Source organism: Echiichthys vipera (assembly GCF_963691815.1).
Source record: "Echiichthys vipera genome assembly, chromosome: 2".
Taxonomy (NCBI): Eukaryota; Metazoa; Chordata; class Actinopteri; order Perciformes; family Trachinidae; genus Echiichthys; species Echiichthys vipera.
In genome coordinates this window covers 33,308,206-33,326,110 of record NC_139827.1, presented here as the reverse complement: position 1 = coordinate 33,326,110, position 17,905 = coordinate 33,308,206, and the positions used below count along the sequence as shown (strand labels likewise).

Genomic DNA, 17,905 nt, shown 5'->3' with positions numbered 1-17,905 from the left:
ACTTTCGGAGCAGTTGCTCTGAGTGTCTGATATTGGTTTTACATTGAACAAAGCTTTTTTTTTTGTGACCTGGGAGGGAGATAGGTCAGAAATAAGCCCTTTGTGTGAATGGAGAAATGATTATTTATTATTTATTTCAACTCTAGAAGAAACAAAAGTGCTTATATTTTTGTCCAGTTTGTAATTACTAAGTCTAGTTATGTGTTAACAGCAGGAAGTTTTGTTCATTTGTTTGGTATAAATCTGTGAACACACAAAATACCTGTCTGTAGACTGGACTGAAACATGCAACATCTCTTGAGAAATGTAAAATGATGAAAAAGCTACTGTGTCTATAGAAAGTCATGAAACCCTTTTGAAATAGTCACTTTTTTTGTTTTACAGACTGAAATGATAAGACATTAAAAAAAATTCCAGCGTGATTAATACATTTTGCCTTACAACAGTCAAGTGAAATTTTTTTTTACATCAATTGTGGTGACTTTGATAACTGAAGAATAAAATCAGCTGTTCCTTGAGTGAGGATTCTTCTCCTAGTAGAGCACGGTAACACAAAGAATTCACCATGGTTGGAAAGATGCTTTCAAAAGAGCTCCAGGATAAAGTTGTGGATAGGCACAAGTTAGGAGAAGGATATAAACAGATTTCAAAGGCTTTAACTTTCCCTCTGAGGACTGTTCAGAGTATTGTCCAGAAGTGGCAGGCATATGGCTCCACCCAGACCTTGCCTAGATCGGGCAGCCCATCCAAACTGGATGACAGAGCCAGGAAAAGATTGATCAGGGAAGCTACCAAGAGGCCAATGGTGACCTTGAAGGAGTTCCAAGTCTTAATGGCAGAGGTTGGTCAATCCGTGCAGGTGACAACAATTTCACAAGTTCTACATGTTTGGCAGGGTGAAGTGTCTGATGCCATGTGTCAAAGGTTATACAGACTAAAATTTTACTTTTTGAGCTGAACTCCAAGCTCTATGTTTGAGAGAAACCAAACACAGCACACCACCCAAAACACACCATCCCTACAGTGAAGCCTGGTGGTGGCAGCTTTATGTTGTGGGCTTGTTTCTCTTCAGCAGGGACTGGGCAGTTGGTCAGGATTGACCAAAAACTACATATGTCCCCTTGTTTCTACTTTTTTTTTTTTTAAAGAACTGCACCTTTAATTTGATTCATTAAAACTTATGAAACCAATTATTATTAACAATGATATATACAACTATTGCTGTATGACACTTTATCAACTTTTACTTTTGACAGATCCCCTATACGAAAATGTTTTGTTTATTTTTATTTTTAATTTGCGTTTAGACCATAGACTGTCTAAAAATCAAACACAAAGTTGCCTAGGTGGGGGCTTGGTTTATATCCTATTCTTTTTGAGTGTAAGGAATGCTACTCTCAGTTCACAACATTTGTAATTGCATTCAAATATGCTTATTTGTATTGGATTTTGCACTTTGCAATAAAAACAATAACAAAAATAATAAGCTTAATATTGAACGTTCTGTTCAATATTCAACATTTAATAGCCGTGCGCACACCCGGAAAAACACGAGCCCACGTGTTGGAGATGGAGGTCTGGCTGCGCCAAGCTCACGTGGACAAACGAGTACCACCGGAATTCCTGAATTGTCCCTTCAGAATAAAATATTGGACTGGAAGTAATTATTGTGGTGGTTTAAACTTTTATCACTCCTATAGCTTTTTATACACATAATTAACACAAGTATAACATTATTAATGTATAGGCATTTACAATTTGGTATAAACTTCCGATTTCAATAAGATTAGAAGCATACTATTCATTTAGACAAAGGCTGTGAGCTATTATTGTGAAGGTTGATAACGGAAGTAGTTGGGCCATGAGCTGAAGTCGCACTGACACTGAGGTCGTTCACGGCACACAGCCACCAACAAACAGGTACTACTTCGAACAGAGCCATTGTTACTCTGCTCACATGTTGTTTCTGTTTATCTCTGGGTTTAGTCGGTTGAGTCTGTTTGGTCGGTCAAGTCAGTTTAATCCATTTAGTCCGGCTCCTAACTTTAATTCAACACCGTTAGCTCTGTTAGCTAGCTAGTTAGCTTGCGTGGATGGAGATAAGCTCATGTTAAACTTTCTTTTGTTTTATTTTGTCCGTAACGTTACTGACATCTTTGTATTGTGTTCATAATTTTGCACACACCAGTGCCGATGCTGACGCACGTTAGTTTTGAAATGAATGGAGAAAATTGCTAACATTTTAACCTTGGTGTTAAAGGTAACGTTAAGTTTTCACATATATCGAATTATCTAAACATATTTATCTCACACAAGGGAAGTATCCTAACACACGGTATCATCTGTTATGGTTGGACACTGTTACTTCCTATTACATTGAATGAGCCTTTGAATGCAGCTATCAACTCAACACTTTTCTATAGTCCCCTGCCTCAAAGACCATCACGTTCATTTAAGATTACGTTTTGTCATTTTGAGTGTGACGTCACTAGTGCCTCTTACAGGGTTAAAGAGGGTTAGCCTGTAAAATAAATGGACCTAAGACTCAATCAAAGGCTTTGTGGATCCTTTAATGTCAGCTGTTACCTGAAGACCTGCCTTTAAAAATGTGTGTACATTTCAGATGGATGAAAAGTTGCCAGAGGAGAATGGACAGGTGTTACCAGCTCACGAGGAGGAAGAGGAAATGGATGTTACTGTAACAACGCAGTTGGAAAATCTCATGGTAACCCCCGCCAATGCAGACGCATCACCGAAGACAGAAACACGTCCAGAGGAAACGGGAGACGCCAAAACAGACTCAACCGCAGCATCGCTTTCTTTAGACAGTGTGCGTAAGACAGAGGATGGTGATGGTGATGATTCAGAAGACTCAGACAGGTATTTTCACACACACACACACACACACACACACACACTGACACACACACACACACACACAAGACCATGCAGGTTACAGAACACGAATGGACACAAAACTAACTGATGTTCTTCCTCTCCTCTCCCAGTGACAGCTCTTCCTCCTCCTCCTCCTCTTCTTCCTCATCCTCCTCTTCTCCCTCTGCCCCCATTTTTGAGGATGACAATGACGAGGGTTTCAGCCAACCAGCACCCATCAAAACCAGAGATGAAGTCCTGCTCGAGGTCAGTCAGTGATTGAATAATTGAATTGACTGTTTTTTTAGACCACCGCTGGCAAAAGTTCCCTGCTGCCGGTGTTAAAAGCTAGCTAACTAAATGGTTTGTTAGCTAGCTTGCTAATTCCGTCATACATTAATGCTACACTACAGAAAATGAGCTCATCAAAGTTGTCACTGACTTGTCTGTGAATAGCAATGTGCTTTCCCTCACTGTGACAAGTATGTGTGGATGAAGCATTACCTTTTACTCATGTAATGTTAGCGTAACATCCAGCGAACTTCACAGAGACAGTAAGGGCAAAACATCATCACTGATGTGGAATATTCTCCCTCTAGCTCCACTGAAAACACTGAATCCATCTCAACGTTAGCGTGTCGTTCACTACCCAGCCAATCTGAACCGGTAGGCTACCCAAAACATCTTCACTTCACCTATTCAACCAACTCTTAGTTTAGATAAAAGACACTTGTCCTGCAGGTATTTCACATATGTGAACAGAATCACAGTGGTGCTCCGCTGTGGATTCAATATGAAGAGAGAGAGAGAGACTGAGTGCAATATTCATAACTGGCAATTAGACATCATTCTGTTATCGTGAAAAGTTGAGGACCATTATATTGGCCAACCACTTGGCCAATATAGACACTTGTCCTGCAGGTATTACACATATGTGAACAGAATCACAGTGGTGTTCCGCTGTGGATTCAATATGAAGAGAGAGAGAGAGACTGAGTGCAATATTCATAACTGGCAATTAGACATCATTCTGTTATCGTGAAAATTTGAGGACCATTATATTGGCCAACCACTATCGTGTTGATGGATAATATGGTCATATCACCCAACCCCAATAGGTGCTGAGTTAATATCATCCCTGACTATTTATCTATTATACTGAAAACATTTACTCTATCAATTAAGAAATTTTCCAAAGTTTTTCAAAACGGAAAGAAAAATCTCAACAAAGGATAATATTGCATCGCAGCACTTTAAAACCACAAAACATATCGAATCTGCACTCAAGTATCGTGATAGTATTGAATCAGAGAACCTCAGTAGTATGTTGTGCTAATGGTAATACTGCACTAATCAAGTGACTTGTACAGGATTACCTGCAAATGAATCTGGGCTGTATGAAGAATTCTTTTGAAGCTGTCACTAGAAATAAATGAAATCACAAGTGAGCAAGTGACGCGATACGATAAAGCAATGGGGGTGATTAAATCACCCCTGGATCTGTCACGGAGAACTTTGATGACCGCAATCTCAACACTGGTTGGCTGTTGCAGCACAGTGTCACAAGATGTCGCTTAAAAAGTTGAATCTTCTCATCTTCAAGCGACACAAGTAATGAGGCGATGGACGCTTCATCGCATCGCTCTTATTGCCCAAATCGCGTCGCCTGAAGTGACATTGCATCGTTTACATTGATTTTGAATGGCAGTGTGACGCTTTCGTCGCCCCCATCTCTTTTGGTGTGAATGCCTGCTAAGGAATAAGAACGGCTTACAGCAGTTCAGACTCAAAGTATCTGTGGTTCGCACAAATTTTTTATGTTTTTTTTTCTGGCGTCTGGTTTGCTTACCGCGCACGTTTCTTCTCTCCAAGCTTACCTGTATACCATCAAACCAGAAGCTGACATTGCGTTTGTGTGCAGGAGCTGCCTTCAGTGGAGGAGCTGTCTGTGTTGTTACCAGAAGATGTAAAGCTGCAGCCTATAGGAACAGTCTCCAGTATTATACAGCAACTAGGTAAATGTACACACACACTGTTCACACTGCATGTTTTACTCTGATTTCTAAACAACTGTAAAAACTCTGTTCGTCCGAGGTAGACAATAACATAAATGGAAGTGACACTTCATGTGTATTTTTCAGCTCTGTGTTTAACCACTCTTTGTCTGTCTGCAGTTATAATCCAGTCTCTGAAAGACACGCCCCCTCTGACTGATGACAGCATCATCTTTACATCTGATAGGCAGGCTGTTGGCAAGGTGAGTGGAGCTGCAGAGGCTGTTTGTATGACTCAATCTACTCCTGTTTCTACATGGTAATATTGTGTTGTTGTGTTTAAGGTGTTTGAGGTGTTTGGTCCAGTGTCCAGTCCGCTGTACATCCTGCGTTTTAACTCTGCGGACCAGATAAGCAGCAAGGGACTGACAGAGGGACTGACCGTTTACTACACACCAGCCATCAAAGAGTACACAAGATACATCCTCACACAACAGCTCAAAGTGTAAGTGCACACACACATACACACACATCTCCTCTCTCTCTTTCTCTTTCTCTCTCTCCTTCCCTCACACACACGTGCACACTCAAACACACATCTCGTGTCTCTCTCTCTCTCTCCCTCTCTCTCTCTCTCTCTCTCTCTCTCTCTCTCTCTCTCTCTCTCTCTCTCTCTCTCTCTCTCTCTATCTCTATCTCTATCTCGGCCAAACTCCATAGATGACACAAAGAGAACATCACCTGCTGCTGCTGATGACCAGGGTGAAGTTAGTTCTGAGTTGGATGTTCAACGACCCCTCCAGCCAGCCTATCGGAACATCCCACTTCAAACTCACTTCATCCCATCGCTGCTGCAGTTTCATTGCCATTTGTCATATTCTTTGGCTTTAATAACTTCAGGCACAGCCGAAACAAAAGAATCACAGAATACAACGTCTGTGTGTAAAGATCATCTGCATAAACTATCAACGTTAGTTTTTTATAGCATGCAAATATAGCAAATAACAACTAAAAAAAAGCAAATATACATCAAAATACCTTATTAATATATCAGTCAGAATATCTAGAGCCAGATGTGTCCGCCTCCAAGTTTTATCAAATGTCTTCAAATCCTCCAATGAGAGCAGGAGCTGGAGTTTCAAGTGTGTCTGTGATTAGTTCAGGTAAACTTTGTTTATTTACACCAGATTATAAACTGTCATTAGTTGGAACCTTGTGTAGATATACAATACGGTTGAGACTTGATTAGGACTTGCTGCTTCCCTCAGAGACTTGAGACTTGACTCGGACATGCAAAAAGTGACTTGTGACCATCTCTGTGTGATACGGAGGCATTTTTTTTAATTTCTGGGGTTTGGTTGCTCTTTAAAATGAAAATGCTTTTCCTTCAGCTACAAGGGATCTGATGCTTCCTGGAAGAACGACCAAGAACCACCAGAGGAGGTAAGCACACACGCAGGAATGTTTAAACATCAATGTATCCTGAAATAAAGCTAGAAGTGTCGAAACAGAGAACCATTTCCTTGCAACAAAGGCTTTTGTTAGCAGAGGAGCACAAACACTTCCATAAATCACGTCCACCAGCAACGGATTTTTTGTTTTATCGGTGCTGCGTGACTGGGCAGTGTTGCTGATTATATGTGAAGAGAACAAACTTAGTGGTTTAGTTGTGGGGATGGACACTGGGGCAGAGAGTTGGTGTATGTAACAGGCCAGAGTAGCACTACTGTGCCATCAACAGTTTTTCCAGTCAGTCTGCATTTGCGTGAATCCACGGCTCAGCATGAAACACAGTGCAGTGTTCTCTTAGATCTACTCATATGTTTACTGAAATTACAAAAACGTATCAGAATTGATATGATTTTTATTTCTTAAAAATCTTTAGCACAACCTTGTTTCAAAAAATGTGACGATTGCAAAATGTTGAAAACCCATGTTTAATTGAAAATAGCACAAAGACAACATATCAAATTTTTAAACTTGTTAAAAAAAAAGATATTCTCATTTTGAATTTGATGCCAGCAACACATTTCAAAACTGTTGTTACAATGCAGTGTTTCCCACAGACCAGGTAGTAATTTGTGGTGTATGGCCGTACGACCTTTTGAGGGGCAGGGGCTCTGACCTCTCCCCTCTACAGACTCTTGACAACAGACGATGATAGCACAATGACATTCAGCCAAAACATTCTGAAATTCACCGTTCTGCAGGAAAGCCAGACTGGCGTTGGTCACTGTTTGGAATGAAAGTGAGAAAACAGGACAAAGTAACACAGCGGATATCGCTCACATATTATTTTAAAGCTACAGGAAGCATTTGAAATTATTCAGCGCAATCTTAATTCTTTAAAGCAGGGGTTGACACTAAGGTTTCAAAGCAGTTCAAAATGTGTGACGTATGGGGGTGCATTAGTGCTCGTGGCAGGTGTAAGTGGCACAGAGAGAAACTGTTTCTGCAACTGTTTTAGCAGCATCAATGACACAACATAAAACAATGGCCATATGTTCAAGCACACAAGCTTGGAGTTATCAGAACCATGCAACACAGAGCTGATAACATACCCACCAGCTCACAGGCCCAAGGGGAAGAACGCAAGCACCTGAGAGGCGCCCTCACAACTTGTGGCTACCTCAGCTGGACCTTTGTGAAAACAGCAGCTGCTTCCTGAAAGAAAACCAAAGTGGTTGAGAAAGAAAAAGAAAACAAGAGAAACAACATAGTCATTCTGTATGTGGCTGGGGTATCAGAGAAACTCAGGAGGATCTCCAACAAACACTGCATCCCTGTGTGTTTCAAACCCAGTAACACACTCAGAGACTAGCTCATCCCAAGGACAGAACACCACACACCCATGAAAGCAATCTTGTTTATGCTGTCCAATGCAATGAGAAATGCAAAGCTCTCTACATTGGAGAATCAAAAGAACCAATGCATAAACGCATGGCCCAACACAGGAAAGCTAAGGGCGCACTCACACTGTCCGTCCGTACCGTGCCCTGTGCTTTAGGGTACTTGTCCCCCCCTCCCTCTCACTCCACGGCCTAGGCCCATTTGTACTCACACTACCTTGGCCTCGGCGAATGCTTCTTGCTGCCTATACGTCACTCTTCTGCTGTCCACTTCCATCTCAAGGAGAAAGCCCACTCCTTTGATGACAACAATGTCCAAATCCTGGACAGAGAGGACAGATGGTTTGAAAGAGGAGTAAAAGAAGCCATCTATGCAAAAGTAGAGAAACCATCGCTAAACAGAGGAGGAGGTCTGAGACACCACTTATCTCCAATTTACAATGCTGCCCTTTCATCCCTTCCCAGGAGATTCAACAATCTAACCTCAAAGAACTGTTCACAAATGGCCTCATGTGACTCCAACGACTGTCGTTAAGGGAGCACTCACACTGTGCTTCTTGCCTGTCCATACGTCATCACGCCGTAACCAGTCACACGCATTGATTGCCGTCATCGCGATGCTTCGCTTTGTTTACAAATCTTTCCATAGACCTCGGAGTTTTTGTGCGTCTTGTCCGACTGTTTTTAAATATTTTCATCGACCAAATCTGCAGTAAACACGCATCTCCGCATCACACCAACGTGAACCTTTCGCCGCCATTGTTTTAAATGTTCGCGCATGGTCCCTTCTTCCTTTTTCTATGTCTCAACAGGCACACAGGAAATTACCTCAGAACTGCCGTAGGCCTTGTGCTCGTACACGTGCGCACACTCGTGCTTGTACATGTGCAAACACGCTTTACAAAAGCCCACCTCTCCCGAACGGGCCGTGGACGGCCAGCTGACCGCAGCTATTCGCGGAGCGGTTGCACTCACACTGGTCAAACGCACTAGGCTTTAACCGTAAAACCTGTTTTGGCCCGGTACGGAAGGACAGTGTGAGTGCGCCCTAAGACTCAATAGAGCACTAACGAAGTGGAAACCAACTTCCCACCAACGACTGCCACTCTAACAACAGTGGTTGGCACTTGGAGCACAAAGGGTTCCAGTGACATCATCGGCATTGTGAGAGGTTAAATACCTGGATCTCCAAACCAGTTAGTTGGACCAGTCCCAGCCTGGTCCTGGTCCAGTTTCAGCCTGGTCAGATGCAGACATGAACATGATGAAGCCTCTTGGATGAGAGGTGAAATGTCTTCCTAGACAAATAACCAAGTCCAGTTGCTTTTGACTGAAATTGCTCTGGGGATAACGATGACCTGGACAAATGAGAACATTCACAGGCTGTTTGAACATTTGAATGTTGAACATGTTGTCTTTCTGCTATTTTCAATTAGATATTAGGTCTCAGTGTTGTTTGTTGTTTTTTTCTATATTACAGTGTCCCAACGGGATGACTACTTTCCTGTTTTTTGAGTCATCTTCACATTAAAGGGGGGTGGGGCAATAATGGATTTATTGTAAATTATGATAAGAAACACTAAGTTAATAGTGCTGAATTTCCATGATCGGAATAATTTGACTGCAGTTTTACCGCTAACAAATACATTAACTTGGCCACACATGCTTTTTCATGAGTCAGTCTTAATCTCTCTCTCCTCTCCCTCTAGGCTCTGGATTATAGTGATGATGAGAAAGAACAACAAGCCAAGAGGAAAGCGAAAAACTCTAGAAAGAAGGGGGACAACAACAAAACAGGTATTCAGAAGTATATATATTCAGTGTATTTCAGTATGACGGATAAAAAAGAAAACATTAACTTGTTAAAATGTTTGGATAATGCTCATATATATATGGATCAAAATCACCTTTAATTAACAGCTAGACCGTGGCTTTCCTGAATGCCTCCTTCTTTAGTTTTTCATTACAATGTTAATAAACATGACGTTACCTATCTGGTCCGTCTTTATAGTTTTGTTTGAGGAAATGTGTCAGTAGCGTTTTAAACGTTGCTTGTTGTCACAGTAAACACTAAAATGGAAGTATTTCCTCCCTTGACCGCGGCCATCTGCCTCAAACGCAAAAAACCTCCATACACGACTCATGGTGCCTTTTTTATCAACAAGTCGCGGTAGTTTACTTCCACATGGGGTTTGTTATGTCATGTGAGTTCCACTTGTTGGTGACCTCCTACTTCTGAATGCAAGTCTGACTTGAGCACTCTATACTGCCCCCATAGGCTCAGGAAGAGTCGCAGCACTGAAACTTACGACGCTTACTGTCCCTTTAAGAAAATAGGCTTTTTTTAAAAATTTAGAATTCAAAGGTATCGCAAGTATCGGTTCTTGTGACGTCCCTAATTGACATGTTTGGATGTTTTATGGAGTTACCCTCTGAAAGAAGACTAAACCTTCCTGCAAAATACAGACCTCCATCCGTTTCTACTTCTTTTTTTTACTTTGCTTCATCAGTTGTTTTTTCCCCCTCCAGATAATCCTGCCCACGTTACCCAGAGTACCTCGCTGCAACAGCGTAATCCCAGGGGTTTCCCACCAAGACATGCAGGACCTCCACCCCGGCACCAGAACCCGAGGAATCACCCACAGTTCAGCCACACACCCACTCCACCCAGACACAAACACCCACCAACCAGACACGCTAATGTCCCCCCCATGTACCTCCCCCCTCCCTGTCCTTACCCTCCTCCGCCTCCTCACTTTTTCCCCCAACCCAACTTCCCGCTTTATCCGCCCCCTCCTCCTCCCTCTTTCTTCAATCCCTCTTTCTCCTCTCATCTCTGGCCACCAAACTCTCTCCCCTTCTCTGACCTCCCTCCTCCCCCTCCTCCCCCACCCCCTCCTCCTCCTCCTCAGTAATGCTCTGTTCATGTACACACTAACCAGAGCTCCAGCTGGTGAGTGGATGTTTTGCCTTATCTCATTAGAATATGTCACCTGTTCGTAGACTGTCAGACTAGAAGAATCTGCACTAACATTTTCTTAATATAGCTGATGGAGCCCAGTGATGTGCTGTGGCAGAATCTGTGTTTGGCCACAGCACATCACTGGGCTCCATCAGCTATATTAAGAAAATGTTAGTGCAGATTCCAAAAGGGGTTTTGGGTTTTAAATATATTTTTTTATTAGTCAGTTTATTCTTTTGCACAGCAAGAGACATTTGTTTACCTTTGTTGACCTCCCAAGGGAACGTGATCTCTGATTAAAATAGTATTTTGATTAGTTATGTTCAAAGAGGCTAAGCCCCTTCACTGTAATCCGCAGGTGGAACCAACAATAAACTGTAACACACTGCACTGCCGCGTTCACAGCTATAATATTACTGTTGTGTGAGAACTTCCTGGACCTGCCCACAGTGAAACTCTGATGACAGGCCAGAGGCAGCTCAACCAGGAATGACATAAACATGTTTTTGTTCCTCTCTCTCACGTTATGTACAAAAATACAGTTATTCCTTAAAGTTGTTTGATACTTGTTAAACACATTTTACTTCAATTTACTTTTCAAATACATTTAGAAAAATAAATGAAATCATTTTTGCTTAAAGGTTGAATATGTAGAATCGTTATCATTTAACAGAATGAAAGTATTGATTTTCTATAAAAAAAATATATTTAGTCTGAATTAATATCTTAAAACATTTTTGACAGTTTTGACAATAACTTTCTGTTCCGTTGTGTTTCCATGGTAGCAGCCAATAACGTTGCTGGTTGCCAGGGTTGTCTGTTGTTGGGTGCAGCTACTGTAGGCTGGCACTGGGTGAAATGGAGTTTGCCAATCCTGCAGCTGCTTCGGAGCCTCAGTGAAGGGGGCGTTCTTTGTCCCACAGGCTGAGTGAGCGGAGACGGGCAACAACCAGAGTCACTATAGGCCGAGCATTCACTCCATGGACTGAGAGAAAGGAGAGAAACGCCATTCAAACGCACGCCCACATGGCTACGCTGCTCCTTGATCGCTAACATCACTTTCATCTTTACTTAGCTGGAACTAGCTACTGCTAACGGCTAATGGTAACTGTCAGTCAAAATCCTCTGCATTACTTGTTTTTATGGTGTGATTTGCCGGAGGCAGAGGGGATGGGTGGAAACTCTTCAACAAACCTGGCAACCCCGGATGTGGGATTATTTTTTGTTGCAACTACGATCTTAAAACACGAGATGGCGCTGTTCTGCTCATTCTCCATATTCAACCTTTAAGCCCTGAGAGAAGAGTCTGATAATGAACTACTTTTTGCACCAGTATTATAGGAAATACTATAATAATAGAAAAGAACAAATAACTAATTTTCTAAACCCCCAATACGTGAGAGATGAGAGAAAGCCTGCCGCTTCAAGTGCGTATGTGTGAACAAGTAAGATGTCTGAGATGATGTCAGGGACCAGTGGACACTAATGAAACATGTTTGAATGTCAGTAGAAGCATCTGAACTAACCAGGATCCCATGACTGATTTTGTTGGTCGACCAATAGGATATTCATGGGATGCTTCCTTTACATGTGTTTTTGATAAAACTTCATTTGAAGGCAGAACTATGTGCATTCCAAGCAGATCATGAGTGTGTGAGAGTTTTTGCCATCAGTGTATCAATGAAACCAGCTTCTTGTGCATCACAGTGCAACTTCCGGTTAAATATAGCAGGCTAATACATACACAATGGACATACTAACTTGCATTCATTTGGGGTTGAGTTAATATCGATCATTCGAGAAATCAAATATTGTCATGTTAATAGAGTAAAAATGAAAAGATTTCACAAAGATTCTGCAACGACACTGCAATGGAAGGTCGGCCAGCTGGGAATGGTCTCTGGAGCTGGCTCCTCAAAGTACAATACGGCCATTCCAGTTGTCCTCTACACCCTCCTGCCACTTGATCCCTAGTTTATTTTCTCGTTTTTCTTGTCACCTGAATATTCAGTTGCATCTCCATGTCGAAGTTCTTCAAGGCCTTCATATGTTCATTTGAAAATAATCAGCCGATATGTCGTGTGAGGATGTGAAAGTGATGGAATATCAGGACAAGTCAGTCACTAGTGAGAATTTATATGTACTGTATTTTTTATTTTACCCCAATACTTTGTAAATATCAGTCATTTCTCCATTCAGCGGGAAATAAAAGTCTCTGTGTAAGATGGACGTCACTAGTTTGAATCACAGTGCTCTTGTTGTTGTGTAACTCTGCTGTTGTGTTCCTCCAAAACCTTTTCTCAACAGGACATTTCTTCACCGTGACACTGGAATCTGACACGACACAAAACCATGAATGAATATTTCAGTTGATCTGCTGAAACACACTTGAATATCCTCTCCCATCTGAGAATGTTCATTTTGTTTTACATTATATTTATGTCATGTCATTTTACATATATTTTATATTACCACCACTGCATTATCATTTTAAATAATTTATCACATTCATATTTTATATTATATTTTCATTTTACATGTTTTAAAACGTATACACTCATATTTTATAAAATACTTGTTATGTTCTCTTTTATTATATTTATAACATTTTATATTATGTTGTCTCCATTTTACATTATATTATATTTTATAAAATAATTTATATTTGTTATCTTCATATATTTAATAACATTTTATGTTATCTTCATATTATATTCTATAACATTTTATCTGTATTTTACATTATCTTTTACTTTATAACATTTTATGGTATCTTCATTTACACAAATTGCAATTACAAAACATACTCATGTACAATGTTAGTATAAGAGAATATGAAAATGCATTTCTGGGTGTGATGTTAGACCACAAAATCGTCTGAAAACCTCTATAGGAGAAGAGAGAACTACAGGTATAAATGAATCACCTTAAGTATTAATTATGCTAATTGATCATTCCTCGTCAAATGTATTGTGGACTAAGCCTGATCGAAACCTAGTCACCTGAAAGAATTAAAAGAAAACATTCCTTTCATCAATGGATCAATTCATTCATTCATCCATCTTCAACCGCTTATCCCTGTCGGGGTCGTGGGGGGGCTAGAGCCGATCCCAGCTGACATCGGGCGTGAGGCGGGTCCACCCTGGACAGCACGCCAGTCTATCACAGGGCACACAGAGACGGACAACCATTCACACCCAAGGGCAATTTTAGAGTCATCAATGGCCCTAACATGTGCATGTCTTTGGACTGTGGGAGGAACCTGGAGAAAACCCACGCAGACACAGGGAGAACATGCAACTCCACACAGAAAACCTAGAACCTTCTCGCTGTGAGGCGACAGTGCTAACCACTACACCACCATGTAGCCCTCAATGGATCTATTAATTGTATTAATTTCTATCAAGCTCAATCTGAAAACTGTTCTCATAAAACAGTGACCTCAAAACTTTGCAAAAGAGAATGAAAGCTCACAGACGACAGCTGGGGTTTTACTACAAAAATAGGAACATGTTTATATACATGATAGATTATAACATGAAATGACACACGAGATACCTTCATGGAAAGTAAAGTTTAATCAAATGGCCAGTGATCACCAGATCTGCTCATTAAAGTACAAACAACGTCATCTTACCAACTCTGCTTTGTAAAAGGGGGATCTAAGAGGAAGGAGGTATACAGTGCATCCGGAAAGTATTCTCAGTGTTTTACTTTTTCCACATTTTATTATGTTACAGCCTTATTCCAAATTGTATTAAATTAATCTCTGTCCTCAAAATTCCACACATAATGCCCCATTATGACCACATGAAAAAAGTTTTCTTGAGAGTTTTGAAAATTTGTTAAAATTAGAAAACAAAGAAATCACATTTAGGTAAGTATTCACAGCCTTTACCATGAAGCTCAAAATTGAGCTCAGGTGCGCCCTGTTTCCACTGATCATCCTTGAGATGTTTCTACAGCTTAAATGGAGTCCACCTGTGGTAAATCCAGTTGATTGGACATGATTTGGAAAGGCACACACCTGCCTATATAAGGTCCCAAAGTTGACTGCATGTCAGAGCGCAAACCCCAAGCATGAAGTCAAAGGAATTGTCTGTAGACCTCGTTGAATGTCCCAATTAGCACAGTGGCCTCCATCATTCGTAAAAGGAAGAAGTTTGGAACCACCAGGACTCTTCCTAGAGCTGGCCGGCCGTCTAAATTGAGCAATCGGGGGAGAAGGGCGTTGGTAAGGGAAGTGACCAAGAACCCGATGGTCACTCTGTCAGAGCTCCAGCGTTCCTCCGTGGAGAGAGAACCTTGCAGAAGGACAACCATCTCTGCAGCAATCCACCAATCAGGCCTGTATGGCAGAGTGGCAAGGCGAAAGCCACTCCTTAGTAAAAGGCACCTGAAGGACTCTCAGACCATGAGAAACAAAATTATCTGGTCTGATGAGACAAAGATTGAACTCTTTGGTGTGAATGCCAGGCGTCATGTTTGGAGGAAACCAGGCACTGCTCATCACGAGGCCAATACCATCCCTACAGTCAAGCATGGTGGTGGCAGCATCATGCTATGGGGATGTTTTTCAGCAGCAGGAACTGGCAGACTAGTAAGGATAGAGGGAAAGATGAATGCAGCAATGTACAGAGACAACCTAGATGAAAACCTGCTCCAGAGTGCTCTTGACCTCAGACTAGGGCGACGGTTCATTTTTCAGCAGGACAACGACCCCAAGCACACAGCCAAGATCTGAAAAGGGATGGCTTCAGGACCACTCTGTGAATGTCCTTGAGTGGCCCAGCCTCAGCCCAGACTTGAATCCGATTGAACATCTCTGGAGAGATCTGTGCAACATTACCGCGCCTAGGAGCGGTACGCTTACCGTCCACGGCCCGTTTAGTAGAGGTGGGCTTTTGTAAAGCACGTTTGCACATGTACGAGCACGAGCGTGCGCACGTGTAAAAGCACGATGCCTACGGCGGTTCTGACGTCATTTTATGTACGCCTGTTGGGACATAGAAAAAAGAAGGACGGACCATGCGTGGACATTTAGGTCGAAAGGTCCGTTGGTGTGATGCGGAGGTGGAGTGTTTACTGCAGATTTGGTCGATGAAAATATTCCAAAACAGTCGACAAGACGCACAAAAACTGAGGTCTATGGAAAGATTTGTAAACAAAGCGACGCATCGCAATGACGTCATCCATGCATGTGACGTGTTACTGCGTGATGATGTATAGGCAGCAAGAAGCATTCGCCGAGGCCCAGGCAGTGTGAGTACAAACGGGCCTGGAGGGGGGGACAAGTACCCTAAAGCACGGGGCACGGGGCACGGTACGGATGGACACTGAGTGCGCCCTAAAACTTAATTTCACTGACAGACTAAGGTTGTCCTCAAAAACACGAACACTAACTTAAGATGACGTTTGACTGATTAATGAAATGTTATTAATCAAATAAAACACACAACTTCTTTGAAACAAAGTCAGGCAGAAAGTTACTTACACAAATAAACTAGATTGAGACTGTACAATAGACAAGACTAAGTGGAATAGAAGAAGTGAGAAGTTTTAAGGATATCTCTGGAAATCAAAAGAAGACTGAGCAGGCAGCTTGGATTTTCTATCTTTAAGTCCAGCACTAAGGTGGGGCCTGGATATGGAGATGCATTAATTTTCCCGCTCTTCCTTTGTTCCAAAAGAAAAGGATTGGTGTGCATGGACATAAAGCAAATCAGACCAAATGTATGAAGTGAACAGTAAATAAACACAGTTCAATATTTCGTTCAAAAGAATAAAACCAGAAAAACATTCAGATTTTCTCTGAAACTGAATCATTAATATATGAAATAAATGATAAGATAACTGCAGACACAGTACGAACAGAAAATAGCCAAAGAATCCTCGCCATATAGCACATAGGACAGTACTTCCTCTATTAGACAGGAAAGGTGTAGTGATGAGAGTGCGGCACAACACCAGACCTCCTCAGAAACACTCACTACCGCTGCTTCAACATGGCCGTCTTCTTTCACTCCAGTGAGTCTCAGATCACCTTTCAAGTTGGTGAGTATGAGCAGTTTCCCAAAGCTGAACCTGAGGATGCTGCCACGGAGAAGACCCCAAAGTCAAGTAAGGAATCAGTGACATGCCAGATTATTCAAGTGCTGCTGTGCTTTTGTCATACATTAAAGTGACAAAGAATATAACCTGAGAATAGTGTGTGTGTGTGTGTGTGTGTGTGTGTGTGTGTGTGTGTGTGTGTGTTACATGAATGAGGGTGAGGGGAGTTGGGATGTTAAGGGGGTTTCTTTCATTTTTTCTTTTAATGCAATGCACTTTGGGCTGCATTTTTACATGTGTGAAAGTTGCTATATAAAGTTGATTCTTGTGTGTATGTGTGCGTGCGTGTGCGCATGCGTGTTTGTGTTGTGCAGGGCTCCTCAAACATGTCAGTGTGGTTCTGCTGAGCTTGGGCCTGCTATGTGTTCTTCAGGGGATTCTCAACATCTGTCTGAGACTGGCTCTCTCTGCACCCACTGATGAAGGTACAGAAACGCCTCACTGCTGCTCCCTTTCGGCTCTGTGCAGAGTTTTAGCTGCTCCTAGCTCATAGTTTTGGTTTTGCAGCCTCTAACTGTACTCTGTTGGTAACTAGCTGGTGAACATACTGGAGCTCCTGGCAGCTATAGAGACACGTATTTTCCTTAGAAGTTGAGAAAAAAATTGTGGAGGACTGAATCTGCCAAAATCGACAATAAATACATTTAGGAATAAATGACTCGATAAATGAATCTCAATGTTGTTAAATGCACCAAAAATAATATTACAAATAAATTATAATGAATTAATTGATAACAATGTGGCATATAGTAATATTTCTGTTTTAATACGCTTCTTTTCTGTGTTTGGGCGGGGAGAGTTCTGAGATTTCTCCCCCATAGCTTTTGTGTTTTGCAGCATGCTGTCCTCTGTTGCATCATGGGACTGTTCTGTCCTATATGTTCAGTCTTGTGACATGATGTGGTGTTGCTGTAATGAGGTGGTGAGACAGAGGAAGAGAGCTGTCCACAGGGCTGGCTGATGTTTGGCTCCAGCTGTTACTTCATTTCCTCAGAGAGGAGGAGCTGGGAGGAGAGCCGGCAGGGCTGTGTGCAGAGGGACGCTGACCTGGTCATCATCAACGACAGGCAGGAACAGGTACCTGTGTGCTCCGTACACCACTGCATGTTCAC

At 41.8% G+C, this 17,905-nt stretch overlaps 1 protein-coding gene across 1 annotated transcript; it reads left to right on the top strand.

Moving 5' to 3' along the window:
- The first annotated feature begins 1,863 nt into the window (after positions 1 to 1,863).
- Positions 1,864 to 10,726, top strand: LOC310964622 (uncharacterized protein). The gene is made up of 9 exons (XM_083937817.1): positions 1,864 to 1,920; positions 2,624 to 2,880; positions 3,009 to 3,144; positions 4,799 to 4,892; positions 5,052 to 5,134; positions 5,216 to 5,376; positions 6,263 to 6,314; positions 9,430 to 9,517; positions 10,250 to 10,726. The coding sequence occupies exons 2-9, from the start codon at positions 2,624 to 2,626 to the stop codon at positions 10,633 to 10,635; spliced, it is 1,257 nt and encodes a 418-aa protein (XP_083793943.1). The 5' UTR covers positions 1,864 to 1,920; the 3' UTR covers positions 10,636 to 10,726.
- The last annotated feature ends 7,179 nt before the right edge of the window (positions 10,727 to 17,905 follow it).

What these genes read in the sequence shown, in the direction of transcription:
- LOC310964622 (XM_083937817.1), top strand. Translation starts at nt 2,624, where the DNA reads ATGGATGAAAAGTTGCCAGAGGAGAATGGACAGGTGTTACCAGCTCAC. An exon ending in GATTCAGAAGACTCAGACAG is followed by an intron (nt 2,881 to 3,008) that starts GTATTTTCACAC and finishes CTCCTCTCCCAG; the next exon opens with TGACAGCTCTTCCTCCTCCT. An exon ending in ACCAAGAACCACCAGAGGAG is followed by an intron (nt 6,315 to 9,429) that starts GTAAGCACACAC and finishes CTCTCCCTCTAG; the next exon opens with GCTCTGGATTATAGTGATGA.